The sequence below is a fragment of the Pteropus alecto genome, unplaced genomic scaffold (genome assembly GCF_000325575.1).
Source record: "Pteropus alecto unplaced genomic scaffold, ASM32557v1 scaffold313, whole genome shotgun sequence".
In the NCBI taxonomy this organism is placed as follows: domain Eukaryota; kingdom Metazoa; phylum Chordata; class Mammalia; order Chiroptera; family Pteropodidae; genus Pteropus; species Pteropus alecto.
The window spans coordinates 239,920-251,419 of NW_006434832.1; the positions used below are offsets into that span (position 1 = coordinate 239,920).

The 11,500-nt window shown below is 47.1% G+C and overlaps 1 protein-coding gene across 1 annotated transcript; it reads right to left on the bottom strand.

Moving 5' to 3' along the window:
* Positions 1–1,975: 1,975 nt before the first annotated feature.
* DUSP3 (dual specificity phosphatase 3) lies at positions 1,976–11,447 on the bottom strand. The gene is made up of 2 exons (XM_015588062.2): positions 9,207–11,447; positions 1,976–5,619 (listed from the first exon to the last, which is right to left on the bottom strand). The coding sequence occupies exons 1-2, from the start codon at positions 9,352–9,354 to the stop codon at positions 5,414–5,416; spliced, it is 354 nt and encodes a 117-aa protein (XP_015443548.1). The 5' UTR covers positions 9,355–11,447; the 3' UTR covers positions 1,976–5,413.
* Between the last annotated feature and the right edge of the window lie 53 nt (positions 11,448–11,500).

Sequence of the window (11,500 nt, forward strand, 5' to 3'; positions counted from 1 at the left end):
AGAGTTTGGGCTCGACTCCAAGGAAGAGTGGGAATTTACTGCCAAGGAGCAGAGTGGGGGTCACTAGATAAAACATTACTAAGAGGAAACATTGGGGGTGAGGAGGATTCTGGCTAAACTGATCTAACGGACTCTTAATGAAAGCAGGCCAGGAGAATCAGACTTCACCGGGTGATGGTGAAGAATGAGGAAGCCGATTAGATATTGAGGGATCAGACATGGAGGATGGGGGATTCTGGCTAAAGTGACTTAGCAGGATTCTTGCTAAGGTTGGACAATACGAATACAAACATGCAAGTCACAAAGGCAAGGCCTGGTTAAAAAAGCGTTCAGGGGAGAATGACTAGAAGTTCTTTGGCGCCCTGTGTGAGACCCTTCCCTTTTCAGTGCCCCCTGCCCCCCTACCGCCCTCCTTCCTCACAGGGTGGCCACCCATGTGCTGTATACCTGGGAACGTTAAACTAGAAGGTCATCTAGTCTACGGGCTTTCAACCTAGGTTTCTCAGAACCCCAGGTTTCCATAGAGATGACTCATGATTTAAAAAATATGCACATTTTAATTATTTAAAACTATAATAAAAACACACATCGATCAAATGTGTTATACATCCGCTTCTAATAAACTGGAGACCACCCATTCATTGTTTTGCCTCCAGTTTAACTCATTTTTAGTGTACACTTCAGAAACTGAATCTCTGTGCACTTGAACTTCTAATAAATGGATCGATTCGGAAGGCCATAGCTCAGAGACTGTCTTTTAAAATTAGATTGGGCATGTCTGCTCCCATAAAATGACACAAGCAAGCACAACACAATCTTTACTTCTGAGTATTGGGGTGTGCTTGACACTGTGCCACAACAGACACAGAAATTAACAAGATACAAAGCAGATAAAAAACTGCAATTGTCATCCACAAGTCCCATTTCAACATGTGCTTGTTAAAGCAGCCTAGATCTTTAAAATAAGGGTATACAGAAATCACATCCATACTTTATGCAATATATAATATATCCATACACAATGGAATGCTATGTAGCTATTACAATTAATGACTATATGAAATAATGGGTAAACTCTATTAAGCAAAAGACAGTGCAAAAAACATTTTCCATTTATAGGGAAAAGGATATCTCTATAGATACACATGTATACATATGTGTGTGCTTACATATGCATGGGATTTTTCTAGAAAGATATACTTAGTGGCTTCCTCTAAGGAAGAGGGATTGAAGGTTTGGGGGAGGAGATTCACTTTGTGTTTGAATTTATTACTATGTATATACAGTATTAACTTTTTAATTAAAATATTTTTAAAATTATACTTAAAAAACACTTTTACCAGTTTTATATATTAATGCTCTGCCTTAAGATTTTATGTAACGATATGAAGAGTATGTTGCTTAAGTGGTCTGACTAATAATGAGCTAGTCTAATTGCCTCACGCTACGGAGAACTAGAGACTACAGAAGCTGTTTTTCTGTCCAGACTCTTCCTGAGTTTTTTATTCAGAGGGAAAATGGCAATGCTTAGCCTAGAGGGGATAATGCTAATGGTGGAATTTAAGGCATCTGGGGGCAGGGATATATGTTAGGACTGCCCAGTCTTCAGGATCACTCAAATCCTAAAAAGCCATTCAACCATCTTAATGTGAGGCCACCTCGAGACTGTCAACCCAGCCCCCTGCTTTCTCAGAGACATAAATCTTAATTCCCTCATTTGGGGTAGGCCACTCTACTCAAGCATATTCCAGTCAATTATACTTCAATAAAGCTGAAAATTTTAAATAAATGAAAAGATTATTTCTAACACAGGAATTTTCTGGTACTGAGGAGATGTTTAGCAAATATCTACTGCATAAATACAATCATCATGGAACCTATAACTAGCTTAGGAGGGCTGAACAATCCTTTTTAAGTTAGAAAAAGCAAGCATAAAAGCTAAGCATAAAAGCAATCAACTGTAATAGGACAAACATTTCTTTGTAACATAAGACATTTATTTTGGTTACAGTATTAGTATTTTAACACTGATCCGTGATACAACAGATGTTAAACTTACTTTAAAAAATCAATTTAATACTTTCCCCTTTTCTGTCCAGAAAATTCATGCTTTCACAATCAAATTACCCTAAAAGCTGGCAGGAGGTAAGTTAAGCTTCCAACCAATCTACTCTCTCAACCAGACACGGTCTCTATTTCTAATCAGGATAAAATCTTGACTTGGAAGGACCTTGTTGGCTCTTCAGTGATTCCTGACTTCGGTTTTATGACAGGAAGTTTCCTGTGAGAAAAGCTCATATCTTTGTAAGATCAGTGCTTATTTTGATTAAAACGTTAGCATCTTAACGTTAACTTGCGACACAAAAGGCACCAACATTCCTTTTTCAATCATCCATCACCACGAATAGGACACAGCGCCACCTGCTGGTCATCATATTATTACATACCTTCCAATTTCCAGGTGGTGGTAAATTTCCAAGTGGAGATTCTTGAAGAACCCTACAGTGTCAGAGCCAAAAGGGACCTTAAAGTTATTCTAGGTGAGTTCCCTTGGTTGATAGATGGTGATTTTTGCTCTCCAGATAACTCAGAGTGGCAGGGAAACAGACCAGCCTGTGGAAGGTGTACTACTTTAGAACAGAGAAGAAACATTTGGTGCTGTAATTTGGGGGTCTGCTAGTCAAAGACAGGGACCATATCAGGGAAGGAGGTGAGTACACCCTGAGTTCCTATTTCATCACTTCCCAGGGGATAAAAAGTTGTCCAGAAACAGCTTCCACTCACAGCTGTGTTAACTCTTATACAATAGAAATTTATTTACTCAAAGATCTAGGAGCTAAATCTCGTGAAGTAAATATGGGGTTTCTGAGACTAAAGACTATCAAGAAATCTCAAGTTATCAGCAAAAAGTAGTGCCAAAGTAAAGGCAGTAATTCTCCCACTGACCTCATGCCCCTACAAACAGGCCCTCAAGAGCTCCTATGTAGCTGCGGCCATCCTGTGTGGTGACCACGGCCTGGATGTGGGAGGGGAGCCCCAGCCCCCCTATCTTGAGCCTTTTCCAGAAGCAGAGCAGAAAGCTCTGACTTAGGTATGCTACATGTTTCCTGGAAGAAGAGCCATAGATTCTAACCCCAACTTTTACTTCCTTTTCCTGGAGCAGGGATGGGTTTGTGCCAACTCTGTCCCACCCTCATCCAGAACCCCCACCTTGGCACCGCAGCTTGAATCTTGTACTCTGTCCACAAAGCAAACTGGCCCTTGAACACACGAGCTGGGCCAAGGGCATGTGCAGTGCACCTGGACACTCCAGGGGGCTCATTTCTTGAGAAGTGCAGTGTGAGAGAAAGAATTCAGCTTCAGAGTGGCAAACCTGAAACAGTGCCTCAACTCTGCCTTGAGATGGGCAACCCTGCGGGCCAGGCCCTTAATCACTCTGGACCCCAGCTTTTTAAAAAAGGTGATAATATACAAATAAGCTCTACCAACTAGGGTTATTGTGAGGCTCAAGTTAGATGAAGTGGGAGAGTTATCTGAAAACCGTGAGGTACAGAGTTTAGAGGATGGCCATTTCGCTTAGGTGGCTCTATCTGGACAGCCAGTATCTGATAAAGACGGCAGATCCTAGTTTGTTCCGGGCTGCCGTGACCACAGAGAAAAGGGACCGTCCAGGCTGCGCAGTGCTGCCCCTGTTGAGATAGAGACCATTACACCCGTGAGCGAGGCCCGAAGGCACACCTGCTTCTCCTGGTCCTGGCCAAAAGCTCCTGGTCGACTCTGAAAAAGGCACATTCTGCAACCTTGACATGTTAACACTGCCTGAATTTAAATTTAAAACAACTTTAATTATTCAATAAAAGTCCCTGATATTTCATTTCAGGTGAGGCTCTCTTGCAAATCCTTACAAGTGATCCTACCACAAATTCAGGCTTCTGGGAGCGTGATACACCCACCAGAACAATGCCCTATATATATTTGGTTCTCAAAATAAAAAAGTTAAATTCTACAAACTTCTATCAGACACCTATGTGCTACGTGCTGGGGGCATGGCTGAGGACCACCGCTCTGCCATTAGGGAACCTGAAGATGACAGCATTGCATCACTTGTGGACAATCATGCAAAGTCCTAACAAGACTGGGTTGAAGACAAAACCCTATATTCTGACAAATGTGCACACACAAGTGTAGGTGCTAGTGCATTCCGACATTATCCTAAAAAAAAGTCATCTCTTTTTGCTTGTTTGTTTGTTCTATCACCAATAAAGGCTCCATTTGGATGCTCTGTCATGTTTCATTTCTGCCTGGCTGAGTCATTTTTGCTCCCAAGGGTCCAGGATCTTTTCTGGCATCAGAGAGCTGTAAAAACTACCTATAAGTGGGCAGGGGGTGAGCCTTGAACCGTTCATCTCCCTGCTCGCCCTTCCTCTGGTTGTGTTTCTGAGACACACCCCCCCACACACACCCACACCACACGCTGTAATTGGCCAATTTCCTCCTCCTGTTCTTGGAATAGCAACCGAGACAAAAAAGCAGATAGCACGAGTGGCTTGGGCTCACCAACACTATAATTCAGGACAAAACCCTTGTAATTCTCCAAATGGTGGGGTTTTTAAATAGGCTGGACTTCAACACCCTGTTTTCTAAAAAAGAAAAATAAAACCATGCCTGAGGCATCACTCTTCTAACAAACCAAGTGACTAAGAGCAGCCTCAGGGAACTATTCGGAGCTCAAGCCTTCCAGGGGTTCACATTTTAGGAACTGTCGATTCAGGGGAATCTGCCCACCTGAGGGCCTCTTCGTTTAGGTATCTTTAATCCTATCATTAAAATGTGGTCTCTTCATGGGAATTTCCACCCATTAACAACCGACAGCTACCCCACACCAACCTCAGACCTCACGACACGTCTCTGCCTAGAAGCAGAGTGTGGGTGACTGTGAGGAGACGGGGGAGACAGATGTGGGGAAGAGAGGGCCCGAGTTTGCATAGTTCCTTTACAGGGCTCGAGGTGTTGCATTCCCCACTCAGGAGAGGACCCAGGGGTGGGGGATGGAGAAGATCGGGAAGGGCCCCCGTGAGCACCTCAGGCCTTACGATTCCACAAACTTACTGGCCTGGGTCATCCACAAGCATGCATGTCACAGGCCTTCCCCTTCTGCGAACCCACCTCAGGAAGAGGACATCATAAATTGCAGGCACAAGACACACCAGGGAGTAAGAATGTCCTTCTTAGCAAGCTTCTTTATATGCTCCTCAGGGGAAAGTGGCCCAGGGCTGTATTGGGACAGATTTGTGGGCAAGTGCCTGGTGATGCTGGGAGCAGGGTACACTGTGTTTCCTAAACATGACAGCTTGGGACACCTCAACCAGGGCCTCCCCTGTCCAACTTCTAGAGAAGAGGCAGCAGGGGAACCCTAGAGTTTCAATTTCCCCTCCTTGACTAGTCTGTCATTGAGCTGGCAGAGTTGGGCCAAGAAACCATCGTTGGGGCCGATCTCACGGTTCTGCCTTACGAGGCTCAGGGCAGACTTGACATCCATCTTCTGACGCATCATGAGGTACGCGATAACTAGAGTTGGGGAGCGGCTGTAACCTTCGCGGCAGTGGACGAGCACACGGCCTGTAAGAAACGGGGTGACAGTGTGAGCTTGGGCCCCCGATCGCCACAGCTCTAGTCAAAACTCTTCCAGGAAAAACAGACGGAAAATACAATGCAAGGCCATGCTGTACCCCCCAGGACAGCCAAGATGAAAAAGACAAAACACACAAAGCATCGGAGAGGACATGGAGCAGCTAGGACTTTGGCCTGTGGCTGGGGGGAGGTAGGGTGGTATAAGCGGGCCCACCACTTTGGGAAACTGTGTGGCGGTACCTACTCAAGCTGAACCCATGACTCCCCGAGAGCCCAGCAAGTCCACCCCAGATCCATGGCCAGCTGGAGTGCGTACCCATGTTCACCAAAAGACATGCACCAGAACGTAGCCAGCACCATTCATGGCAGCCCCAGTCTGGAGACTCCCAAAGGCCCATCGATGGCAGGATGGACAAATAACAAGAATGTACAATCTACGTGATCAGAAACAATGTGGATGACATGCACCAATAGGATGTATATGACTCCACGGAGCAGGAGAGCAGGCAAATTGATATATGCTATTAGAAACCTGGATAGCGGTAAAGGTGGGGGTTGGGGGGATTTGAGAGGGAACACGTGGTGGGCTTTCTCGGATGCTGGTCGTGTTTCGTTCCTTGATATGGGGGCTGGCACATGGTTGTGTACAGTGCACTGATCTACACATCTGTGATGTGGCTACCTCTCTATATGCATTTGTATTTCAATCAAAAGCAAAACATGAAATCAACCCAAATGTCCATCAACAGGTGAATGGATAAGCAAACTGTGGTACATCCATATGATGGAATACTCAGCATTAAAAAGGAATGAACTATTGCAACAACATGGATGAAACGCAAAAAAATCATTCTGAGTAAAGGAGACCAGACCAAAAAGGCATGCATACTGTGTACTTCCATTTATATAAAACTCTATGAAATGTACACTAGTGGCTAGTGATGGAAAGCAGATCGGTGGTGGCTTAGGAATGGAGGGCAGAGAGGGCAGAAGGGAGGGTCACAAGGAGACAGAGGAAAAGGTGGGGGTTGACGGATCTGCTCATTATCTTGGTTGTGGCGACAGTTTCACAAGTGTATACATATGTCAACACTTATTAAACTGTACTGTGTGGAGTTTACTGAATGTCAGTTATACCTCGACAGAGCAGTTTAAAAAAATAAAAGGAACATAAATGTCAAATACAAATACAAACCAAGACAAAAAATCAAAACGAACACACAAATGAAAACACCATCTCATGGCTCCCCCAAAATCCCACGAGGCCCTGCTCTTAGGCAAGTGCTCGGCAGATGTGAGCACTCAATAAATATCAGCCAACACTAAGAGTCCTCCGGTGGCACCCAGTACATCCTCTACTACAGCCCAGCCCCCTGCTACCGTCAGCTATGCACCGATCGACCCTCCTCAGCCAGACCATGTGTTCATGAAGGGCAGGGACTGTGCGGTACTGATTTTTGGATGCCCTACGATCGCTAGCATACATCAGGTGCTCAATAATATTTGCTGACTAGCCGAGTAAATGATCACCCATAATACCTCTACACAGGCATGATTTTGAAGGAAATCTGCTGGCCTAGAGTCTGTTAAACAGTCTCTTCTGTTCCCAAAACACAACTCTATTTTCCCAATGCCTCCCAAAGCGGGAAGGGGGAGTCCTCCGCTTCCCTGTTCATTCACTCTCTGGCCAGTGTACCCAAAGTATGCAGAGTGAGGATTTTCCTGTCCCCATCCCAGCCACAAGACCCGCTGCAGAGCAGCTGCCTTACTACCCAAACATACTCAGCCTGCCCAGGGCTCCAAGCCAATGGGGAAGGGGAGGGTTCAAAGTCGGTCCTTCTAGGCCCCACCCAGACACCACCTCCTCCATGAAGCCTCCCTTGATCTTCCAGGCTGGAAGAGATCACTCCCTCCTCTGAGCACCCCTGGCCATCCCCACCCCCCCACACCCTCCCGGCTCCCCTGAGCCTTGCACTGTGGGAGGCCAGTGAGTTTCTGTTGACTCACCTGGCCAGTCAATCTTAGAAGCATTTACATTTGGCATCAGAGCCCACAGAATTCATTTTTGTCACTCGTTCAGTAGTCATCTGCAATGTCCCTGCTATGTGCCTGAGGCCACATCAGATGCGGGGGAGACAGACAAGGGGGAGGGCTTCATGGAAGAGAGGACATTAGGTCCAGCGCTAAAGCACGTGGTGGGGTTTGCTAGAGAACAGGATAGGGAGAGGCAGAAAGGACTTTCCAGACTGATGACCCAGCCAGTCTACGTGCGCTAAGGCGGAGGTCACAAAAAGTCAAGGTATGTTCCTAGTTGTACGGAAGGAAGAAACAAAGTCAGAGAGCTCTCGGTTCTCTGAATGGATGGCCAAGCGATATACAAGAAGAGCAACCCCCAGCCCCTCAACTGGGCCCTTCGTTCTCATCTCTACATGGGCCAGAACTACAGGAGAGGAGGGTGGTGACACATATGAGAGACCATGAAGGATCACATTAGCCTGACAGTCAAGTGTACAGATTCTCCAGGCAATGAACCTTCCCTCCTGGGCCCCAAACGTGAGATAACCAGCGTCTAATAAACTCTGTTCACTGGAAATCATTTCAGTGGGGAGGCTGCACAGGAAGCATCGGTGTAGCAGACAGGCTAGAATCAGGCGGACAGCGCTAATCACGCCTCAGTGGAGGTCACTTCCCCTGGGAAGGTGTGGGGTGGGGAGGAAAGAAGAGCTTGGAGCTGGAGCAAAGGTAAAGGCAGCTGCTGAGACAAAGAAGCTGAAAGCAGAAAGGGCAAGTGGCCCAGCCTGCTCTGCAGACGCCTGGCCTGTGGCCTTCTAGGATTTCTCTCCGGAACAGCTGCCAGCACTTCAGAGATCCTGCTTCAGGAAACATCTAAAATCTGGCTGGAAGACCTGGCCTGTGGGCTACAGTTTACTGATCCCCAGCCTAAGGCAATCGGGGCTGCCCCGTTCCCCTCGCCAGGTACTCACATCCCCCAACTCTAACCAGTGAGAGGTGAGGGGAATTCCACTGGCGGAATGTTCTACTTGTTCTTAAAAATGAGAGAAACATGAGGAAGAGATGGCTGCCTCATCTTTTGCTGCACTTTGTCCTGTTGGAACATGGTAACTAGATCTGTTGCAACCATCTTGGGACCATGAGGGCAGTGCCCAACCCTGTAGGTGGCAGGAGAGGGAGAGGAAAAGCAATGCCCCCACTAAGCTGTTGAATCAGCCACCTCAGGGCTTCTCCACCTTAGGACTTCTTATCATGGAAAATAAGTCTTCATTATTGAAGCTCTTAGAATCGAGGGGGGGTGGCGTATGGCTGGAAATTAACCTTCAAAGTCAAATCGACACAAGGACCCTGGGGCCGCCACTTGTGAAAAGTTTGAACATCTTGTGTAATATGGGGCCACTTGACAGGCAGCCAGAGAGAGACCAAAAGCTCTCTGTCATTCACCACAGGAGACAGGAAACAAGAGGTTTTCTAAGAGGAAGCCTGTTGTGGCCTGTTTTCAAAAAAAAAGAAAGTCCAGTCAAAGCTGCCTCCTACTGTCTCCTAGGTGGCGGGTCCCTTACCGTTCTTTTGAGCCAAGGCCTGGTCAATGAAGTCTGCAGCCCTTTCAAAGTAGGCGCTAAGGTTGAATTCCTGCGTGTCGTTGGCCTTGATGCCCAAGTAGGTGATGCCAGAGTCCTTGTAGAAGTTGGCATTGGTGTTGACGTGCATGAAGGACCTGCCCTCAGCAGCGTTCAGGACATGGGTGATGCCCAGTTTCTGCAACTTGGGGATGTCTTGAGCCACAGACCTGGACAGAAGACAGCAGCAAAGGAATGCTTAACTAACCAACCGGCAGCCCCAGTGGGAGGAAGACAGAGAAGATTCTAAGCCTCTTGGCAAAGCGAGGAACTCTCCTGCTCTGGCCCCTGATGGCTTCTCCCCATCTTGTATGACCCTGGTCCCTCACCCCAGTTATATCTAATTACCAGCAGCTGCCCCAAATAGACTGCGCAGTGTCATGCCCATGCTGCTCCCTCTGCCCAGAACGCCCTTCTCCGTGGACATGTACCCTCTCATTTTTCACTACCCTCTGCACTATTTCCTGATCTCCCCTTCATTTCATTTGGCATCATGCTCCCTATACTGTGGTGATCGTATAGACAAGTGGCTAAGAATGGGCTCTGGAGCCAAAATGCCTGAGTCTTAATCCAGCCCTGCCACTTACCAGCCAGGCAACCTTGAGCGAGTCACTTAACCGTTCTGTGACTCAGTTTCCCTGTCTGTAAAATAGGGATGACAACAGAACCTAGCCTCTGGGGTTTATGAGTGTTCAATGAGCTACTATTCTATAGACAGAGCCTGACACTGAGTCAGTGCTACTATTCTAACACTTAATTGTGCTTTTTTGTTTAATGAGTACGTAGTGCGTCAGTGGAGAAGAATGAAATCAGTGCCTCCCAGGCATTCCATGAATGTACATCAGTACATTCCTTCTTTGGAATATAAAGTGCAGCAGCCCCCTCCCATCCCCCAGAGGTATCCTTCCTGCCACAGTCCACTAGTCACACTGCTGACACTCTCTTGGGTGAGTAAATACTTGGGGAGCAGTGGCCCCAACAGAACTATGGGGGTCACAAAACATTTGATCTGAATAGTCAAAGGGCGCCTTTATTTCATCTTACAACATCCCAGTTCAAACAGCTGTTTACACGTTACAAAACTCCTCCTGCATGATCTTGTTTGCCTGTCTCAGTGGCAGCCCTGTGAAGAAGGAAGGACAGAACTTAAACTCTGGCCTGATAGGACAGTGGAAGGATGTGCACCTGCTCACATGGGCTGCTGAGTGGAAGAGCTGGGAGGAGACCTCCTTTCCGCTGACACCAGCCACACTGCTCTGTCCTCCGCCTCAATCTGTTTCTCATGCCCACAACAACTGTAAATCCACCAGAAAATGTGGCACTTCCAGGCTCCTCTCTGCCCTGTGAGCCCTGATCGGGAGCCCTGATTTTGTTCAGGGGTTCCCCATGGGTGGGGGAACACAGGGTGCTCAGTCGATCCTCCTTGCTGGGCACCCCACACACCCCTGGCTAAGTCAAGGTCAGATTTGCTTAGAGGGCAAGGAATTTGTTTTCTACACTGGCCATCAGCACTTGCCACTGTAGAAAACACATTCACAACCTTGGTTTCTTTGCACTTAGGAAGTGGCGACAGTTAAATGTGCCGAGAGTAGGGTTTCCGAGGGTGCCAAGGTCACCTGCTGCTTGGGTGGCTGGAGAAGCAGTTATCCTCAGAACCTTGCAATTACTAAGGCCTTTGACTGAGACTCTGGGACCCCGTTCTAACTATCCTGCTCATGACACTACATGCAATGGTAAAGCAGCAGCTCATTAAAAAAACAATTAACTTTGAAGAGTCGCTACTACTTATCTCCCTTCTCTAATACTAATTCGACACTGGACATATTTACCATTATCATTATGATCACTACTACGAATGAACATTGCCTGACACATAGCAGGTACTTAATATGGTGAATAAAGATGAAATGGATGAGACAGTCCCCCATGAGGCTGGGACCTGCCTTATGGACCCCTTCTAGCTCCAAGATGACCCTCATTTCTGTGGCCGTCCTTTGTAGAGTAAGCATCAAGTCCAAGTCCAGGACGGAGGCTAGAGACATCAACAAGACATTAACCCTGTCCTCACAATCCCTCAAACTCACGTAGGGGCCATCATCTCCTATGTGTAAAACAAGAGAGGGGGGTTTACTAAAATGCAGTCCCTGGGCCCATGGAGCTTAGGGTATTGGTAACTGGGTCCTCAGGGTCTCGTCAAAGTCCAGCCAGACCCCGCCCCGCCCTCCACGCCCCCTCTC

Coding starts and splice junctions, on each gene's coding strand:
- DUSP3 (XM_015588062.2), bottom strand. CDS start 9,354: ATGCACGTCAACACCAATGCCAACTTCTACAAGGACTCTGGCATCACC. Junction 5,620..9,206: donor GGCCTTGGCTCAAAAGAACG/GTAAGGGACCCG, acceptor CGTTTCTTACAG/GCCGTGTGCTCGTCCACTGC.